Below are 21,421 nucleotides of genomic sequence, written 5' to 3'. Positions count from 1 at the left end.
TAGTCCGTCTTGTAAACAACTTCCACATATGTATACACTCTAGCCTTTTTCATTTATATACGTAAAAATAAAATGTTGCTGAACTGTCTGTTATCGACGTGTCTTCCCCACTCTAGGGTACAACAATGGCATGGTTGTCAAATGTTACGCTACAAAAGTATACTACGAGCATGATGAAATACAAGAATATAAAGTATATGCTTTACACATTCGTGTACATGTATAAATGAACACCGTAAGGAAAAAATATGTTATTTTAAGAAGAACAATTCATTTGAATATTTAAGATTCGTTTATTTTACTATCCAAGTTGAGAGTAATCCTTCATAGCCGACCAATCACAGTCACAAGTATCACAACCATTACTATCCACTTTATATCCTACAGGACAGTGACTTTGACCTTCACATGATGGTGCGGAACAATCTGTGAAGAGATTCATTTGAAATATTACATATCAAACTCGCTTACATTTCTGTTTTAAAGATATGAAAGTTTATAAAGTTAGAAAAAAGATTTATCTAGGCAATATATTGAGCTTGATATTAAAGCAACACAATGTATTGTTTTGTGTGTATATGTTCCGGACCATATGAGTATTTGGACCATACGGGTATGGTCATGACCATATGGGTGTATACTCATATGGTCCGACCGTACGCGTTTGGTCGGGGTATGATTAACACTCTGTCACAGTTTACTTTTAATACTTCCAAAGTGAAACTCTTCATAACTCGTTTATTAAAAAGACGCTATCATGGTAATTTTATTATTATATCATAATAAAAAGATAAACTAAATAAAAATTACATGTTTCACATAGTTAATTTTACTTACACGTCAAAACAATAATAAATTTTTTTTATACCGATGGTCATTGATTACCGATTTGTTATTTAGAGTGAATGGCAATATGTCGACTTAAAAAACTAAATTCCAAAAATTTCTTAATGAACTGTTACACAAGAAGTCACTGGAAAGTAACATAGTTTATTTAAGTTGTCTTGTGAATATGGTGTATTGCAGTCATGTTACGATATTTGAGATCTTGAGCTTCTTAAACACCATATACATATTGGAATGGCCAAAGACCTCGATATCACTGTACGCAGTACGCATCTATCCAATCGAACTAGAGATAAAGGATACTACGGATACAGTTAAGTCGGCCTCATATCTTGACTTACATCTAGAAATTGACAATGAGGGTCGGTTGAAAACAAAACTTTACGACAAAGGAGATGATTTCAGCTTTCCAATTGTGAACTTTCCATTTCTAAGTAGCAACATTCCAGCAGCACCTGCATACGGGGTATATATCTCCCAATTGATACGATATTCCCGTGCTTGCATTTCCTATCATGATTTTCTTGATAGAGGGTTGCTGCTCACAAGGAAGCTATTACGCCAAGAGTTCCAAATGGTGAAGTTGAAATCATCCCTTCGTAAATTTAACGGACGCCATCACGAGTTTGTTGACCGTTATGGAATAACCGTTTCACAAATGATATCGGATATGTTCCTTACGTCGTAACTACAATCCCCTTCCCTTTCGTGAATGTGACCTACCGAATTAGACTATTTACCGGATTTGTTATCACATAAGCAACACGACGGGTGCCACATGTGGAGCAGGATCTGCTTACCCTTCCGGAGCACCTGAGATCACCCGTAGTTTTTTGGTGGGGTTCGTGTTGTTTATTCTTTAGTTTTCTATGTTGTGTCGTGTGTGCTGTTGGTTGTTTGTCTTTTTCATTTTTAGCCAAGGCGTTGTCAGTTTGTTTTAGATTTATGAGTTTGACTGCCCCTTTGGTATCTCTCGTCCCTCTTACAAAGAGGATAGCTTTTCACTCCGGCAAACACATGATGTAAATGAAAATGATCGTGCACAACCAAGACTTGCAAATGCAAAAATATATGATACCGTGTGGAAGTAAATATCACCCCAAGCCTACATGCCTAAATGTAATTAGCGACGAAAACTAACTATGGTATCAATATTTAATTTTTACGTAGTATTTGAGTTATAAAAATAATACATTGTCATGTAACCGTCATTTTTTTTTTTTTAGATAAAGATTTTATAATTGAAACTTTTATAATGTTATTTAAAAAAAAACATACCTATATGGTCCAAATACTCATATGGTCCGGTACGTTAATAACCATACGAATATTATACTTATATGGTCCGACCATACGCGTACGGTCGGACCATATGAGTATACGCATATGGTCATGACCATACGCGTATAGTCCAAATACTCATATGGTCCGGAACATATACATATGTCATGCCGCCTATCAAAGGCGGCTGGCCGATGATTGGAATAATAAATATTCTAATTCTTATTCTTTACCTCGATGTCAAGGCAACAGATCTAACCCAATATTAAGGGGACACATTTAGCTTGATATAATGGCAATACATTTAGCTTGATTTAAAGACAATACATTTAGCTTTGTATTAAAAGGTAATACATTAAGCCTTGTATTAAAAGGCAATACATTTAGCTTTGTATTAAAAGGCAATACATTAAGCGTTGTATTAAAAGGTAATACATTTAGCTTTGTATTAAAAGGCAATTCATAAAGCATTGTATTAAAAGGCAATACATTTAGCGTTGTATTAAATAGACAATAACTGTTTAGTGTCTTTAAATATCAGCTGTATTTGTACGAGGCTAGGAAACAAGGTGTATGCGAGCTTGTAGCGAGCTATTCCTATGGCACGCCGTTATTATATTTATTCAATTTTGAGATATCTTATTTAGTTAAATAAGATATCTTATAAACTAATTGAGATATCTTAATAACAAAATGAGATATCTTATATATTAATTGAGATATCTGATTTATTAAATAAGATATCTTATATATTAAATAAGATATCTTATTAAAATGTTTATAAAGATATCTTATTAAATATATAAGATATCTTATTTAAAATATAAGATATCTTATTAACTATATAAGATATCTTTTATATAGTTTATAATAGAGATATCTTATTTACTTAATAAGATATCTCCATAAGTTAATAAGATATCTCTATTAGTTTATAAGATATCTCTATTAATTAATAAGATATCTCTATTAGTTTATAAGATATCTCTATTAATTAATAAGATATCTTATAAAGTATGTATTTAAAAGATATCTTTATAAAGAAGTAAGATATCTTATATACTTATAAGATATCTTATCAATTAATAGAGATATCTTATTAACTTATAGAGATATCTTATAAACTAATAGAGATATCTTATAAACTTTTAGAGATATCTTATTAACTTATAGAGATATCTTATTAACTTATAGAGATATCTTATAAACTAATAGAGATATCTTATAAACTTTTAGAGATATCTTATTAACTTATAGAGATATCTTATTTAATTGGTTATAAAGATATCTTATTTAATATATAAGATATCTCCATAAGTTAATAAGATATCTCTATTAGTTTACAAGATATCTCTATTAATTAATAAGATATCTTATAAAGTATGTATTTAAAAGATATCTTTATAAAGAAGTAAGATATCTTATATACTTTATAAGATATCTTATTAATTAATAGAGATATCTTAATAACTTATAGAGATATCTTATAAACTAATAGAGATATCTTATAAACTAATAGAGATATCTTATTTGCTTTCAAATTAAATAAGATATCTTATAAAAATTAAAGATATCTTAATACTTAATAAGATATCTTGTTAAATAAATAAGATATCTTCAAGTTTGAATAAATATAAAAACGGCGTGCCATATATTCCACCTGTTTCGAGCCGAGTACAAATACAGCTGATATTTAAAGACACTAAACAGTTATTGTCTTTATCCTGCAATTAATTCTGTATATTATTTGTGTTTTGAAAGACACAAAAACACATATTTTGCATTTATTTTCAATTTGTAATCCCCTGAGGCCCGTGAAGTAATACGATATGTAGTAATCACACATTCAGCAGAAGACGGGTTCGCAAAAAAAGAATCTCGAATGGTCAACAATAATACATCGCTCAAGGTGAATAATTATCTATTTTAACATAACAACTAATTTCAACAGTAAAAACAAATAACAAAACATTGTCCAATTTGAGACAGGAGTGTACGAGTTGTCCTACGCTTCAGACAAAATGCATGCTGAAATGGACATGGTTGTTTTTGTTACACAATCATACACATTCAAGTGTTGAAATCGGTAGTTGTCATCGTAGAAAAGACTGCTGTTCATGTGTGTATGTTATCAGAACATTGGTGTGATTCTTATTGCTCTAAAGAAATGTTTGAAAACAAACAGAACGTATAAAAGTAATCGTTAATTCGCAATTGATACGTCATTGGAATGCGACTCCAATACACATTCTGAGGTCACGTAGGTTCAAACAATACTCAGTCCGGCAGTGGGCGGAGCTTTAAAGCGATATCTGTACAATCGTAACTACTCGGCCATTCTCGCTACGCAGTACAATAGCTTATTTCTTCGTGCAACCAGAAAGGCCGAGTTGTTCCGATTGATATCTGTATAGTATACAGATACATCATAGCGATATCTGTAGGGCTGTATCTGTATAGTAGAACACCCAATTGCAGGATAAAAGGTAATACATTAAGCTTTGTATTAAAAGGCATTACGTTTAGGTTTGTATTAAAAGGCAATACATTAAGCGTTGTATTAAAAGGTAATACATTAAGCTTTGTATTAAAAGGCCATACATTTAGCTTTGTATCAAAAGGCAATACATTAAGCGTTGTATTAAAAGGCAATACATTAAGCTTTGTATTGAAAGGCAATACATTATGTTGGTTATAAGGTCAATGAATTAACTGTTTAAGATTCGAAGAAAAAAGTACGCCCTTAGTATGGTTTTGACTCAATCGGATTAAAATAAATATCCTGTATCCAAGTTTCCTAATCTGCACAGGATCTGTCTTTTAACCCGATTAGATTTGATTTCTCTCGAAATAAACATTGATGACCTTGCATATTTCAGAATAGACGCTATATATATAGTAAGGTTTTAAGTGTTAAGGAACTCTTTGTCTACTCACTGGGAAACAATATTCTTCTTTGATTTAGGGGTTTCATATATTTTTAGGATGAGCCAATTAATCGTCCACGTGGTGACATCTAGTTTTCAGACTTATTGTTTTGACAAGACGTTTAGAACATTTTTTATTAACAAGTTAATTTAGTAAAACGATGGTATGTAAAGAAAGTGATGTATCAACCAGTAGGCAGTGCTGTCTGTGCTCTCTAGGAACTAGAATCGCCTTGTTGGCAATCCTACCACATCTTTATGTCTATATAGATTAGCAAACAAACTATTATATTTGTAGGTACACTTGCTCTAACCGCACAAAAGAATTCGCATGCTGTAGTACTTTTTGACGTCTGACCTGATGTCAAACACCAATTGACATATTTCTGTCGTACATCCTTGTTTGTTGTAAGAAAAAACACTTGTTTACTTGTTACAAAGGGGATTCGAGATAATGCAGATCGGAAGAAAACACCTTCCGGATTCAAGTATATGATAAATAGTTTGTAGATGTACGCACTTAAGCTTTGTTTATTTAAGACCGAAGATTTTATGTCTTTGTTTTAGGTGTCTTTAACTTAAACATATATGTATTTATAGTTGATTTGGAAACAAGGTATTGCAAATTATATTAATCCCTTTTCACTTTGCGGGTGCGCGTATACTGTCTTGTGACGGCATTAGCCTGCTCTTTTTCGAAATCTATAAAGATGTCTTTTACTTGCAAGAAATATGGCTCTCTCTTAACACGGGTCAGCCATTTATCGTCCCCTTCCGATGGACTATCATCGTTTCTCAAGACCATACTCGCAAACGGTGTAAAATAAATAAAAATCACAAAAATACTGAACTCCGAGGAAAATTCAAAACGGAAAGTCCCTAATCAATTCGCAAAATCAAAAGCTCAAACACATCAAACGAATGAGGGAGTGGTGAGATACATAATATAATACATATATTTTATGTTTGCTTTAATGTTTCGATACAGTATACTATACTTACTTGCTGGAACTTGAAAATTCATTGGTCTGTAGCATTCGTGTCCACAACCATTACTCCGACACTCATACCCCTGGGGACAGGTATGTTTACTGAAGGTACCACAAAATGTTAAACATATGCCCCTTCTATCGGGATAAGCATGCCCTATACCTGGAACAAATAACAAAAAGTTACAAGTTTGATCAGATCCTAACAAATCTACCCGTCTTCTTTTAAGGTCGACAATTGTGTCTCATGCAGTACAATTTTATTCTATACAAATCTGAACAAAATATTAAGATTCCACAAAACAGCTTTTATATTGACAAGTTTCCCCAACAGAAAATCTATCACGGAAGCTGTATGATAGCCTTAAGATAGTTACAAAATGTGGTATATGAGGAATCAGGAGAAAAACTATCCAATAAGACCAAAGGACAAAGATGAAAATAACCACAGGTCACTATACATCCTTCAACTATGATCAAAACGCAAACCGAATACAAAGCTACAAAAGATTCAGAGATGAACACCTAAAATAAATTAAAAGTGAAAACCTATGGCTTGGTTTATAATACAACAATGAACGAAATTCCAACCTGTCAGACAGCAACAAAAGACAACCACTGGATTACCAGTTCCTGGCTGGGGACAGGTACATAAAGAATGCAGTTGGGTTCAACATTATTGGGTGCTCTCTGGCTCAAACCTCCATATACTTGGGACAGTGGTGTAACAACACAGAATATAAGAACAAACTGTAAACAAAATTCAATGAAATGGTCGGTACTAAATACTAAAGAAAATAACAAATATACACACAATTCTCAAAGTTACTGAAAGCTAGTAAATATTGGAATACAAACTTACCACATAAAAGTGCAATTATTAAAATGAGAAGAGTGAACTTCATGTCTAACTTCTATTGTTCTTATCTTATGTTGACAGAAATCTAGATCCAGTACTGGTCTTGTGAAGGTATTAATTTGTTATCTATAGTTGAAACTGATAAGGTATATTGGGGATCAATTATTTTTAATAATAAACTATAACTCGAGAAAATTTTAGAGTGATACACGTCAACACATTTCTTACATATTAACCCCCCCCCCCCTAAAAAAAACAAGAAACAAGAGTGCACACGCTGAAATGTCTCGCCTTCTTTACTAATCATTGATATAATGTTGATAGTCCTAAATATAAAGCTTTATTACAACATAAACTCAACATTAACCAAGAAAACTAAACATTGATCAATGAATCATGAAAATGAGGTCAAGGTCAGATGAACCATGCCAGGCAAACAAGTACAGCTAACAATTCTTCCATACAACAAATATAGTTGACCTATTGCTTATAAATTAAAAAAAAAACAGATTAAACACAAATAACACTCAGCATTGAACGTGAAAATGATGTCAAGGTCAAATAAAACCTGCGTGACTGACATATAGATCATAAAATATTTCCATACACCAAATATAGTTGACCTATTGCATATAGTATTCGAAAAAAAGACCAAAACTCAAAAACTTAACTTTGACCATTGAACCATGAAAATGAGGTCAAGGTCAGATGACACCTGTCAGCTAGATATGTACACCTTACAATCATTCCATACACCAAATTTAGTAGACCTATTGCATATAGTATAAGAAAAACAGATCAAAACACAAAATGAACTATAACACCTGAACCATGAAAATGAGGTCAAGGTCAGATGACACCTGCCAGTTGGACACATACAACTTACAGCCCTTCCATACATCGAATATACTAGACCTATTGCTTACAGTATCTGAGATAAGGACTTGACCACCAAAACTTAACCTTGTTCACTGATCCATGAGATCGAAGTCAAGTTAAAACTGTCTGACAGACATCTATATACAAAGTATGAAGCATCCAGGTCTTCCACCTTCTAAAATATATAGCTTTAAAGAAGTTAGCTAACGCCGCCGCCGTCACCGTCGGATCACTATCCCTATGTCGAGCTTTCTGCAACAAAAGTTGCAGGCTCGACAAAAATGTTTTCAAAACATTAATCTGTAATAAAAGATTTTATTGCTTATAAGTTGTTGGGTTTCTATATCGTTGATCTCATCTTCAAGCTTAATCATAACAAAAGGATTTGAAACTTCATGAAAATTACCTATTTTCCCATGTGTTGCATTATCTAAGCAGACACCTAACTAATATTTGTTACTGATAAGGTGGCGCAGATCACAAATGGGGTTCATTTTGTTTGAGGCTCAGGTTTGAGGTCTTTTGGTCTATTAAAATTGGAATTTGGAATATGAATACGTAGGCTTACTACCGAACAGATGTTGGCTTCATTTTGATTGACCTGCATTTAAAATAAATATGATCACTGGACATTTAAAATTACAGTTCTATCCATCTCGGACCAGTATATCTGTTCCTGTTCCATCAACCAGCCGAATAATATGAGTACATGTATAAGGTACCTCAATGAGGTCACGTTTGAAAAATTTCTGTTTCAGGGCAAGAGTGTAATTCTATAGTGTTACTAACTTACTGATTCTGTATTGGCACGTGAATTGATTCCAGGTTTGCTGTATTGGTCTCGAGGGCTGTAGGGTCGGTGGATAATACAGCTGACCAAGAATCAACACAGGGCCAATATAGAATCAGCAAGTTCAAATAATCAAACAATCAATATGGCTGTTCTGTATGACCAGTTCGTATGACAGGAGGTAGATATCACTGGTACCTATACGGAGAAACTTATAAGCCAGGCCAAACAGCCATATTAAACGTATGGTTAATATGAGTTGATCTTCAAGTTGAATTTCATATAAGCCGAGCTGATTTTACCATATTTGGGCCAATTAAATTTATTCAAACATATCATTTAATAATATGAGGTTATACAGTTTTCTTAAGTTTGTTTCTGCACAAAGGCTTTGGGTAAACGGAGAACATAAGGGTAAACAATATAAAAACAATTCTTGAAATCCGGTTCTTTTCAGTTTATATCTTGTTTGACATGAATGACCTCAGGTAAGTTTTTGTGGTTTCAATGTAAAATATAGTTGTTCGACTTATAGACTCATTTGATCATCTCGTATCCTTCCTCGTGCTCGTGTAGTGTTATCTACCATTCACAATCCTTGGACATTTTATGTTATAACAATATCCGGAAATAATAAAACTAAACAATAGATCAAATTATTAGTCTGGTGAAGAGGAACCTTTGAGATACTGTACTGGAAATCAACTCTAAGTAATATTTGTTAACAATCAATCTGCTCTTTTCGAATACACACTGTAAATCTACCTGACGCCTGACGCGTCCGGACGCGTTCAAAATTTGTACACCGAATGTTCAATATTTTAACGTCATATGTTTATGCTTAGAGACGTGTTCAAAGTTTTAACGTTTGTGTTTAAAATATTAACATGTGTGTTCAGACACAGTGTACACCGGTGTTCAAATTCTGATCTCAAAAAGAGGATAGTTGTCCGATTTTCTATATTTCTAATTGGCAAATTTACAAAGAAATTCCTTTAAAAATATGAATGTACACGCAGGATGATGATCTTGTGAATTTTTGACAAATAATTTAGTAATTGTGAAATATTAAACTTCCAAGCTGGCATACGTGTATAGTTTATGAACTTATTTTATTATTATTACTAGTTTTACTTATAAGTGACATAATTATGCATATTAATGAGGCCTGTTATGATAATATCGTAATAAAAATATGTCGATGTTTATCTTATTTCATGATCCGTTCAGTTTATTAACATTACATGTTCAATCAGTGTTCAAATCGCTCGAAATTTTGAACACATCGTGTTAAAAAAAATATACCAGGGTACCAAATACCGGAAACAGATATCGGCTGGTGATTTAGGCGGTTAAACGAAGAAAGGATACACATAAGGTAGAGAACTGGAGAATGGACTTCTATCCCACATGAACACGAAAGAAGTGAGTAACAAGTTAGGATAATCTCCATAGGTAGTTCGAAGGCTTCCTTGTTATTTTCTCATGTCAGATATATATTTGTCAAATATTCATAACTGTTATATCCAAATTTTCAATATTCAACATAAAAGACGAATTAAAGAACAGTATTTAACGTAAATAATTGTCAGCTTTGTTCTGGTGATGTTCTAAACTGCTGAATAACCAGTCTGTGATCGTCTATCTGTTATATAGAATAAATGATGATTTTTGACATCCACGTATATTAGCTGAACACTAAGTGTTAAGAACTCTAACATCAAGTGTTCAAAAATGAAACACAAAGGCATTAAAAAATTAACACCACACAATCAATTGATGAACACAAAGTGTTAAGAACTCTAACATCAAGCGTTCAAAAATGTAACACAAAGGCATTAAAAACTGAACACCACATATTCAATTGATGAACACTAAGTGTTAAAATAACTCTAACATCAAGTGTTCAAAAGTGAAACACAAAGGCATTAAAAACTGAACACCACACATTTAATTGATGAACACTAGTGTAAACATAAGGAACACCATTTTTGACTTAGAAAATTCACTTTTTTTTTATTTTGCAGGAATCGTTAGATTGGAATGTTTGAATTAGAAACTGGTAGCAAATAAGCCCACGAAGGCCATTTCTGCATGCTATAATGTGTTGGAAAAAAAAGAAAGATGTCAAAAAGGTATGACAATATATGTATATTAATAGTACTTATGTAGGTGTATCTTTTCTATATCTGTATACCTTAGGTCAAGAAATCGACTTATGAAATTTATAATGTCAAAACTTGCATTTCACTGCCATAGAATATCAATTTGTACTCTAGTATATATCGAAAATCCAATTAAAGCCTAACAACTATTGCATAATTTGATGTTTTATGAACAACTCTCTTCTATTAATTTTAAATTTTATTTTGCAGGATATATAGGCGCATAGACATTACTTGTTGTGGAGGATTTTGACATTAGAAGTTGATGATAACACATAAAATGCCAAGTTGAACCAGTTGATAGCTTTTAGTGAAGATGCACTGAAAAGTTGAGCGTACATTGTGTGTGATCGTACTAGAACTGTTGGAATTTGAAAACTTTTAAACTTTCATTGTGACAAATATCTATATCATAAACTATATATTTATCACATTGACATGCTTTTTTGGTTAGGATACACATGATGTAACAACTATATCTTGTCATGTAGAAGAAAATAATTATTTGTGATATATTTAAGTCGGTTTAAAACATTATGTATGTGATTTCACTGACTGTTACTTGTGATATCATATGGTATTCTTGTGCACTTTTCTTACATATATGCTCATTTGATTATATAAAGAATTACTTGTTAAAATATGTTTTATTGTTGTATTTTGCCTGATTCAATATAGTTTTTATAACAGTTTAATTAAGTTTAGTACTTATGGCAAATTATGTACGCTTAACAATAGAACATGTTCCACATTTGAACACCATCAATTTGAACACCTATGTCAACTGTTCTGAATGTTAACGTCTGGTGTTCTGAATCTTAACATTTTGGTTTTTGAACATGTTCTGTGTGTTCAAAAAGTGTTACATGGCTGTTGAACGCGTCGACGTATTAAGATTTTAAACATTCGGACACGTTAAATCGTTGAACACTAGTATTAAGGTCTTTAACATCAAGTGTTCAAAAATGAAACACAAAGGCATTAAAAACTGAACACCACACATTCAATTGATGAACACTAGTGTAAACATTTGGAACACCATTACACGTTCAAAAAGTGTTACAAAAAAGCGTTCAAGCAGTGTTCTATTTATTAACACTTAGATTTACAGTGCATAAGCCGGTGTTGTAGATAAATCTAAATTATTTTATGAGTAAGATAGAAATAATGACATATAGTGTGAATTAAATATTAAAATGAGACAAGTATCCAATATAGACCAAGGGTCTGGGATATATGAGGACATGTAAATAACTACAGGTCACTGTCGCATTAAACAATATTCAAACCTATACCAAATAACAGTAAGCTATAAAAAGCTCAGACATGACAAACTGTAACACATATCAAAATAGAAAAAAATCGATTTACTATTTTATATTCGATGTGCTCCCATTTTCTCAATCCACTTGCTTTACGATTATTTCGAGTATTATCAGTATGCATTGCAATACAATACAGTTTTATCAACATGTATCAATAATGAAGAAGAACATTCACCATTATACCCGGTATAATAGATCTAAGAAAGCTTTAGATATCTCTATAGGTGAGTTACGTGTTGCAACATGACCACAGCCGGGAAGCAAACGGTTGGCTAGGTTGATTGCTTAGCAGGAACAGACATAAATAGAATTAAGGTGCTTTAAAAGTATCAAGTGTTTAAAAGCCATCAAAGTTTAAGTTATAAAAGGCGGCATTCGGTTGGTTTCTTAGCTGGAAGATACAACACATAAGGCGATACTTAAGATTCGTGTTATAATATTTATCTCTCGTTAACTAACACGGTATATGTTATGCTCATATGTTGACTTATAATTGTTTAAATACATGTTATGTGGACTGTACTGGATAGTTGTCTCATTGGCAATCATAACGCATCTGCTTTCTTCTTCCTATTAATGAAGTAATTTGTTTATATTCTTTTATCAGAGGCGGATTTAGAGGGCTTTTTTGGGGGCTCAGTCCTCCTTTTCTGGGGAAAATTTGGTTGGTATGTAGGGAATCACTGAAGCATGACTGGAGCGGGCCTCCTTTTAGGTAGTCAGTGGGCCCATACTTATGAAAATTTCTGGTACCGCCGCTGTTTATGGAACTAAAATGGAAATCAAATAAGCCCTTTGCTACGGAAACCTGTCCTCAAGCACTTATGGCCACGTCGTGCATTTTTTTCCTTCATATTAATGAAATTCTGCTTCCAATTTGAATCGTTTATTTTTTTTTTTATTTTTTTTTTTTTATAGAAACAGACTTTGTACCAGTTATTTTATTATTTAGAAAGACACAACCATGCTTGATATATTAAAACTATTGCCACCAGCAGAAATGGCTGCATATTTTAATACAATATTTCGAAAATTTAGTCACAATTGCATACTTTTCTGAGCATAAAAAAATGATTAAAACTGAATAAAAAATTTCTAAGACTGTTTCATAAGCATCTATAATACTAAAATTACGAGGTCCAATTTGTCAGCCGTCATCACGTAAAAACGACGAATCAAAGAATTCAACTTTATATACAACTAATATAGTACAAAGGTGTAGATTAAAAATTACACCACTCCAGGCCCTTTTGTTTTCCACGTAATTAATATCGCCAATAATTAGGAAGTTCCGGGTCGAGTCCGATACCGATACCAATAGTATAATCACCTGTTACCTATTACCTTATCTGTACGTTCCGCATCTGACAGGCGCACCACCAAACGGTGTATTCAGGATTAATATGCTATATAAACTGGTCATAATCACAGGGTTGACACTACTAAATTGTCAAATTGTTACCTATTGTAGTGTTTTAATCCGTCAGACTTTCTAAGATAACAATACGAATACTAAAAATCTGGACTAAAAATAAGTTTCAATTTGTTAGCGGCCGATGATGACGTAAAACAGCGAATCAAAGAATTCAACTTTATTTGAACTAATATAGGACAATGCTGTTGATTAAAAAATACTCCATTCCAGGACCTTTTGTTTTCCAAATATTTAATATTACCAATAATTGATAAGTTCCAGTTCGAAAGGTTCAAACAGAAAGATTTGAAAGCAGAGAAAATTGTGTATCTTATAATCGGCATGACTTTATCAGATGACAGTACTACAGCTTTTACATTAATGCTAGCAAGACAAATCTTTGTTTGGCTTGCTTGCTTTGTTTGTATCAGTGTTTGCTCAAGCATGGTAATTAAGATAGGCGGGGCTTCAGCTTGTATACATCATACTTAGATTTTATTAGACGTTATGTCTGAGGTTAAGGACACTTAATTTTAAAACATCACATGACAAATATTCTCACATGTTTTCTCATCTGTAAAAATACAATAATTTGTCAATGAAAGAAAAATATAAACTTTTTTCTTGTATGAGGCTGAGAAACTGGCCTTCAACATTAATTGACCTAATATGGTTTTTATAACATATCAATCTATTAGTTCAGTCAGTTATTTCCATGTCTGTCCTTCGATTATGCAACTCAAGAAAATATTCCAAAAAATGGGAAACAATTGTATCGAAAAGAGAAAATCGAGTGCACCTTTTTTATGTTAGGGTGTGTTTGAGATGAATATTTTGTCTTACAAATGTACAAAACAAGAGTATTTGATACATCATCTCGCTTCAGACTCTATCATTTTATATAGCAAAGCTACAGATTGACTTTATAACATAAAAAAAATAACAGTACTAAAAGATGAAATATAGGGGTCAAGTTAAATACCTATCCAATGGATCACAAAATCAGAGTAGGTGTGTTCGAATAGCTATTTTACTAAAAGTGCTTGACGACAGTCTTTAAGTTGGATCTCTGAAAAAAAAATTGTCTTCCGTTTCTACGATTGTGAAAATGAACTGGCGTAATAGGAAGATAATTTCGACGAAGTAGAATCCTGTCTGTATTGTATTTTTACAGGTAAGGAAACATGTGAGAATATGTGTCATGTGATGTTTTAAAATTTAGTGTCCTTAACCTCCAACATAACGTCCAATGAAATTTAAGTATGATGTATACAAGCTGAAGCCCCGCCTATCTTAATTACCATGCTTGAGCAAACATTGATACAAACAAAGCAAGCAAGCCAAACAAAGATTTGTCTTGCTAGCATTAATGTAAAAGCTGTAATACTAAGATAAGGCTTGCGCATAGTTATATACTTTAATTCAGTCACGGACCCGCGATATCACGGGTGTGTTCTAGTATTTAAAAAAAAGGTAGATTCATCAATCAGAATCATTTTATTGATAGTAAGATATCTAAATATGAATAAAAATGTGAAAACTAGCCATATTTACGGTTTTAACTGTATTGTCACATTTTAATCAGTTTCTTACTGAAATTGTGAGAAAAACATAACTTTTCTTGTTTTCAGTGATTTTTTCCCTCATTAACTTTCAATATCAACAGATTCCATGAAAAAATTTTTTAACAACTTTCCTTGTTTTTACAGTAAAATGCTCAATGGTTACTGCCATCCTCTCTTGACATTTTCCTGCAATAACTTTAGTAAAAAAAGAAGTATCATTTGCGGTCACTTGCGTTTCATGATTGATAAAGCCAAACTGACACCGATAGGTTCGTGTGCTAGTCAATAACGCTGTTTTTCATGCACAATGCAGGTATCTCGTTGCTTGATGAGTAAGTAGGTAAATTTTATTAAGAGTCGGCATATATATACATAATAACAAACAAACCATGAGCTCTGATGAGGTCTTTAACCGACTATCACATAAAATCGTACAGCATCATGCAAATATTAAATAAATAAAAATTAAAAAGCATGCAAATATAATGAAAGCAAATTAATTTTGATTTCTGACCCTCCAGAGTCAAAGTTCATGCAGCAAGCACTATATGTATTTAATGGTGGAACAACCTCACCAGGAATTTATTATTTATATAAGTCCTAAATTGGTCAAAGGAGGTCATAATTCCAGCATCATTGGGAAGGGAGTTCCATACTTGTGCTGCTTCAAATCTAAAGGATCTTTTACCATAACTTGAGGTTCTAGGTCTAGGTAACTCAGCAGTGTACATAACTGAAATTATATGAATTGTTTTTATAACTACTAGATCTTGAATAAATGATGGACATTTTATATTAATTGTTTTGAAGGTCTCCAACGCAATTGAGCACATTCTACGAGTTTTTAGTGATGGAAGATTTGAAAACTGCACGAGTGATTCGTATGCGTTATGGTGGTCTTGATAAATAAAGCGAAGCGATCTTTCTTGTATTTTTTCTATTTTTTCTGGTATTTTGTTCCCCACATGCCAAGTCAAAGGGGAGTAACTAAAGTTTGACATAAAAAAAAGTAATAAATTGTAAGTTAACTCAGTTTATTTAGATGTTTTCTAAATCTGTTCAAAACATTTAATTGCCTTTCAGCCTTTTTATAAATATTTGAAATTTGTAAATTGAAGTTTAATTTAAAATTAATTGTAACAACACATAGTTTTACCTCATCCTCGCATGATATAGAAATACAATTCAAATCAAACTGGCACAATCTTTTTATCATGTGTTTTTTGCCAAGAGAGAAAGCTTGAAATTTCTCTGGGTTGGCCTGTATTTTATTTAAAGAAAATCATCGTATTAAATAATTGCTGTTTCCTAAAGAGCATAAATTACATCTTGTAAGGAATTTCCAGACTTTGACTAAGTAATGTCATTAGCAAAATTATACAGAGAACATTTAAAAGAACAAATCATTCATAAAAACATTAAATAGGATGGGTCTAAGGATGGAACCTTGTGGTACCCCTTTAAATATGTCATACCACTTAAATTCTGGTTTGGTCACAAACTGTTTTCTTATGACCATATCAAGTGAGGATTTGTAGAGAGTACGCTTTTAGTTTCAGTAGCAGTAAGTCACAGGGGAGAGAAGTCAATAAGGATAGCTGCAAGCAGAGACATATAATAAAATAATATAATAAAATAAAATGTAGTATATGTCTCTGCATTTACAAAATAGTCGTTAAATATCTCACACACCTCCACCTGTTTCAGAGAGCATATTACTCAACATTATGAGACTAGACAGATCTAGAAATGGTGGAGGGGTGTGTGTATTTATCAGGGAGGACATTGCGTTTTCGACAAGACAAGATTTCACGACGACAGACTTGAGGCTATCTGGATAGACATTTTAATACCAAAGACCAAGACGATTACTATTGGGACCGTTTACAGACCACTAAAAGAGGCGTCCTTTCTTATTAACTTTGAAGAAATATTAAATAGATTAAATCAATTAAATCAATTGTACATTGTTGGTGATATAAATATATGTTTATTACATAAAAAGTCGTCTTTATATAAAAACTATATGAATATTTTACAAATGTCAAATTTGAAGCAATTGTTATGTGAACCAACAAGAATAACTGAAAACAGTAAAACTTTATTAGATCATGTAATTGTTAACTCTGAAGACAGAGCCAGTCAATCAGGTGTTATTCCAATTGGACTTAGTGATCATTTTATGACATATTTTACTAGAAAATTAGAGAGAAAAACAAATTCAGATAGTGGAGAAAATTTAATCAAAATAAGATCCACCAAAAATTATAATAAAGAGGACTTCTGTAAAAAATTAAATGATGCTAATTGGTCTGAATTATAGAACGAAATTCATAACAGTGTGGTCGACAGTAAAACGTTTATTAGTAATTGTACTGAAAAGTTTACCTTTAACTTGTTTGTCGTGGGCGATGATTTTATGCTCACTCAGTCTATCGGAGGCCTTCAAGTGGGGATTTAAATAATCATTTGTTACACATTTTGATACATAAAATGAAACTTTCTTTTCACATATCATTTAAGGAATTTATTTTAAATAATTGTTATACCATCACTTACAACAGTTTCACTTTTAAGAATATTAATGTCCAGAGCTGATATCAATAAATAATAATAGAAAAAAAAAAGTTTATTCATGGGAAAAAAAAAACAAAAAAACTTTTAAGTTAATAGGGACCCGCGTTATTTCAGAAAATATCTTATTGATTAAGAGAACAAAAACTTCTACGTTGTGATCATTTAAGAGTGGCCGTCTATTTATTCAATGCTAACCATGTGGGCTTTGTTTTTTTTTTATATACCATAAATCGATTCGTTCATTCAGATATTTGTCAGTTTGCCTTGGCTCTTCAAGTCCAACACACAACTTCTCACGAAATTGGTATTTTTCTTACAAAAATTACATCCATGTGATGTATTCTTTTCATGGAGAATGAATGTTGCACCTTATTTTATTTGTTATCGTTTTTTTTTTTGTGTGTATCATTGACGTATAAGACAACCTGAATCTTCTTTATTCAAATTTAAAACATACGAGATGGCAATTATGACACAAAATAACTAAATTAAACTTACAGCAGAAGAAAGATAATGAACATCGCTTTTATAGTCTTCTAAATATCGAAGACGCGTGGTCTTTTTAAAAATGATGTAAATTTATAAAGGAAACAACAAACAAAATAGTTCGAATATTTATATTGAAAAAAGTAACGGTGTGTAAATCATAACAATTATTTTATTTCAATGAAAATCAAACTGTTGATTTTTTTCCGCTGCGAGCAAATTTTTAATTTTGGTCGCATTTTGAAAATCAATAAATCTTGTATTCTTGTTGGAAGCTGCACTGTGTAGTTTATACCCGTTTTTTTCAATGCCACACAAATCCAACACAGACAAAAAAAAATGGTAGGTTCAAGAAATAATTGATGCAAACTATACTTTATTGTAGTTTTAACATGGGTAGGCATTATATTCGTGATTATTTTTGCCGAAGACGTCCATTTCTATTTAAATTGGGTCGATTTTTTTATATAGATAAGATGAATGCGTTTCTGTTGCCAAGTGTTTTTCACAAGTATAGTAGCAATATAGCAGAACGGTTTAAGTTTCCTATATACACCAAATGATACATTTTGCCAATACAATAACGTAAATGCATGCAAATTTCACAAGGTTTAATCCAAATGGCTTTCTTACTATCCAATAACTTTCAAGTACGAAAAAGACAGGGCAGAAGTATATTTTGTCTTTATGTTTCGTATTTGCACAACTTTTGAAAGTGGATTATGCATTCGTTCTAAAATAAAATTAGACCAGATAAAAGTTAAAAGATTACATAACTCGACAATCGCAATTGTTAAATCCGAAAAAGATAATCAATCAATACATGCATTCAGTAAGTCATTCTTTTTTCTGAAAGAACATGGCTTTGCGATATCTTATTATGAAAATTGATTGTCGAAACATAACAAAAACACAAGTAAAGGACGTTTAATTAATCAATATAAATCAAAACACAAATTCCTGATTAGTATTTCGAATTATTTTATATAGGCGTTGAGAACCTTTGGTGACCCCACGGTTTAAATGTTTACATTAAGGACGTCGTGAGCAATGGGCGTTATAGACGAACGTTCACCTAATCTGTCCCAGTCAATGGGATATTAAAGTGCGCCAATCAATGTCCATAGCCACACTGTTATGAAATCGATACTATTTATGTAGAGAAGTGAATGGAATTTGGGCAAAATTTAAAGATATTTTTACTTTTAAATTATTTTAAATGAAGCAACTTTTAAAAGAGATATTAAAATAAAAAAACATACAGAGCCATGGATGACTTCTGAAATAATTGAACTTATTCAAAAAAGAGATCTGCTTTTGAATATATATAAAAAACAAATAGTAAACATTTTTATTATGATTATTGTAAATGCAGAAATAAAACCCAGAGAGAGGTAAACAAAGCTAAGTCTTCATATTTTGAAAATAAAATAGAAGAAAATAAAAATAATCCAAAAAATATCTGGAAACAGTTTAAAAGTATGGGTTACAGTACTAAACAGGAGGAGAAAAGTCAAGTTGTACTTAATATAGATAATGAGAACTGTCATGACTCAAATACTGTGGCTAAATATTTTAATAACTTTTTTACAACTATAGCTGATAATTTAGTATCAAAATTACCATGCACCAGTTCCAAAAGTGTTTGATATTAAAACAGACATATTTAAAAAAAAATTATAACACTGTTTGTTGTAATGATTTGAATTTTAAATTAAAACCTATGACTGAAGATTATATTTTTAAACAGTTAAAACAACTCAATCCAAGTAAAAGTACTGGCTTGGATGGAATACCATCAAGGTTTTTAAGAGATGGCTCAAGTATTTTAGCTAAGCCAATTACTTATATAGTTAACTTGTCAATAACTTCAGGCATAGCTGATGAGATGAAAACAGCTAGAGTGTGTCCTATATTTAAGAAAAATAGTAGACTGGATGTCGGAAATTATCGACCAGTCAGTATTTTAATTGTAGTTTCTAAAATTGTCGAAAGATCAGTATATTCACAACTTGAAAAATATCTGGTGGAAAATGATAGACTTTATAATTTACAATCTGGTTTCAGATCTGCGTATTCTACAGATACATGAAACTGCTAACGGACTTTATACTGGAATGATAATGTTAGATTTACAAAAAGCCTTTGACACTGTCGACCATCTTATATTGTGTAACAAACTACAAAAAAATGGGTGTCAAATGTACTAAATGGTTTGAATCTATGAAATAGACAGCAAAAAGTTAGTATTAATGGTACTGAATCTGATTTTAGATATATTACATGTGAACAATCACAAGGGAGTATTTTAGGACCACTTTTATTTCTATATTATGTTAATGACATGTCTATAAGTATTAGTAAAGACTGCAACATTTTATTATATGCAGATGATAGTACCATACTATACTCTCATAAGAACCCAGAAGTTATATCTGAGAAACTGGGTAAGGAACTTGAATCTTGTAGCAAATGGGTGATTGATAATAGATTATCCCTTCATTTGGGGGAAACAGAAACTATTCTGTTTGGGTCAAAACGTAAATTATCTAAATTCGTAACTTTGATGTTACTTGTAATAATCACACAATTTCCTCGCAAAATTGTGTGCCTTGAAATATTTAGGCCTTGATATAGATAATTCTCTTTCTGGAGAAATTTTTTTAAATAATATCATTCAAAAGATAAATTCAAGATTGAAGTTCCTATACAGACAGGCAAAATGTTTATCAGAACAATCAAGAAAGACTTTAGTTACAGCTTTAATTCAATGTCATTTTGACTATGCCTGTTCTGCATGGTATGCTGGTGTCAGCAGAAAATATAAAAATAAGTTACAAGTATTACAAAACAAATGTGTTAAGATTTATAAAAAACGCTGGATATAGATCAAAAGTTGACCATAATGTATTGAATAGTATTGGTTATGTTAATATGAAAATCGTGTTAAACAATTGAGATTAAACCATGTACATAATATTTATTACCACCATTGTCCTAATTATATGTATTCAAATTTTACAAAGGTGAGACATTTACATCATCATTTCACACGAAATAGTGAATATAACTTCTGGGTTCCTCCAGTAAAGAGTCAACAAAAAGACACATTTTATTTTAATGGCATACAAGATTGGAATATGTTGTCAATTAAGGTTAAAAAAATAAAGAAAATAAAGGAATTCAAAATTGGCGTCAAAGAGCACTTGACCAAAAGTTATAGTGCGGCTTCATCAGACTCCTTTTTATATTATTAATCATATTTTTATATAAATTGTTTTTATATGAATTTTTATGTCATATATGGGGACCCCATTG

At 31.7% G+C, this 21,421-nt stretch overlaps 1 protein-coding gene and 1 long non-coding RNA gene across 2 annotated transcripts; one reads left to right on the top strand and one right to left on the bottom strand.

The window, feature by feature from the left end:
• Positions 1-273: 273 nt before the first annotated feature.
• LOC143068326 (uncharacterized) lies at positions 274-7,049 on the bottom strand. The gene is made up of 3 exons (XM_076242274.1): positions 6,906-7,049; positions 6,057-6,206; positions 274-426 (listed from the first exon to the last, which is right to left on the bottom strand). Exons 1-3 carry the CDS (start codon positions 6,946-6,948, stop codon positions 302-304), a joined length of 318 nt encoding a protein of 105 aa, XP_076098389.1. The 5' UTR covers positions 6,949-7,049; the 3' UTR covers positions 274-301.
• A 2,500-nt stretch (positions 7,050-9,549) lies between these two features.
• LOC143066475 (uncharacterized) lies at positions 9,550-11,377 on the top strand. The gene is made up of 3 exons (XR_012975631.1): positions 9,550-9,996; positions 10,599-10,706; positions 10,947-11,377. It is a non-coding gene; the product is annotated as an uncharacterized LOC143066475 (long non-coding RNA).
• Positions 11,378-21,421: the final 10,044 nt, after the last annotated feature.

This window comes from Mytilus galloprovincialis, chromosome 3 (assembly GCF_965363235.1).
Source record: "Mytilus galloprovincialis chromosome 3, xbMytGall1.hap1.1, whole genome shotgun sequence".
Lineage (NCBI taxonomy): Eukaryota > Metazoa > Mollusca > Bivalvia > Mytilida > Mytilidae > Mytilus > Mytilus galloprovincialis.
The sequence above is the reverse complement of the archived record's forward strand: the minus strand, read 5'-3'. Positions and strand labels throughout refer to the sequence as shown.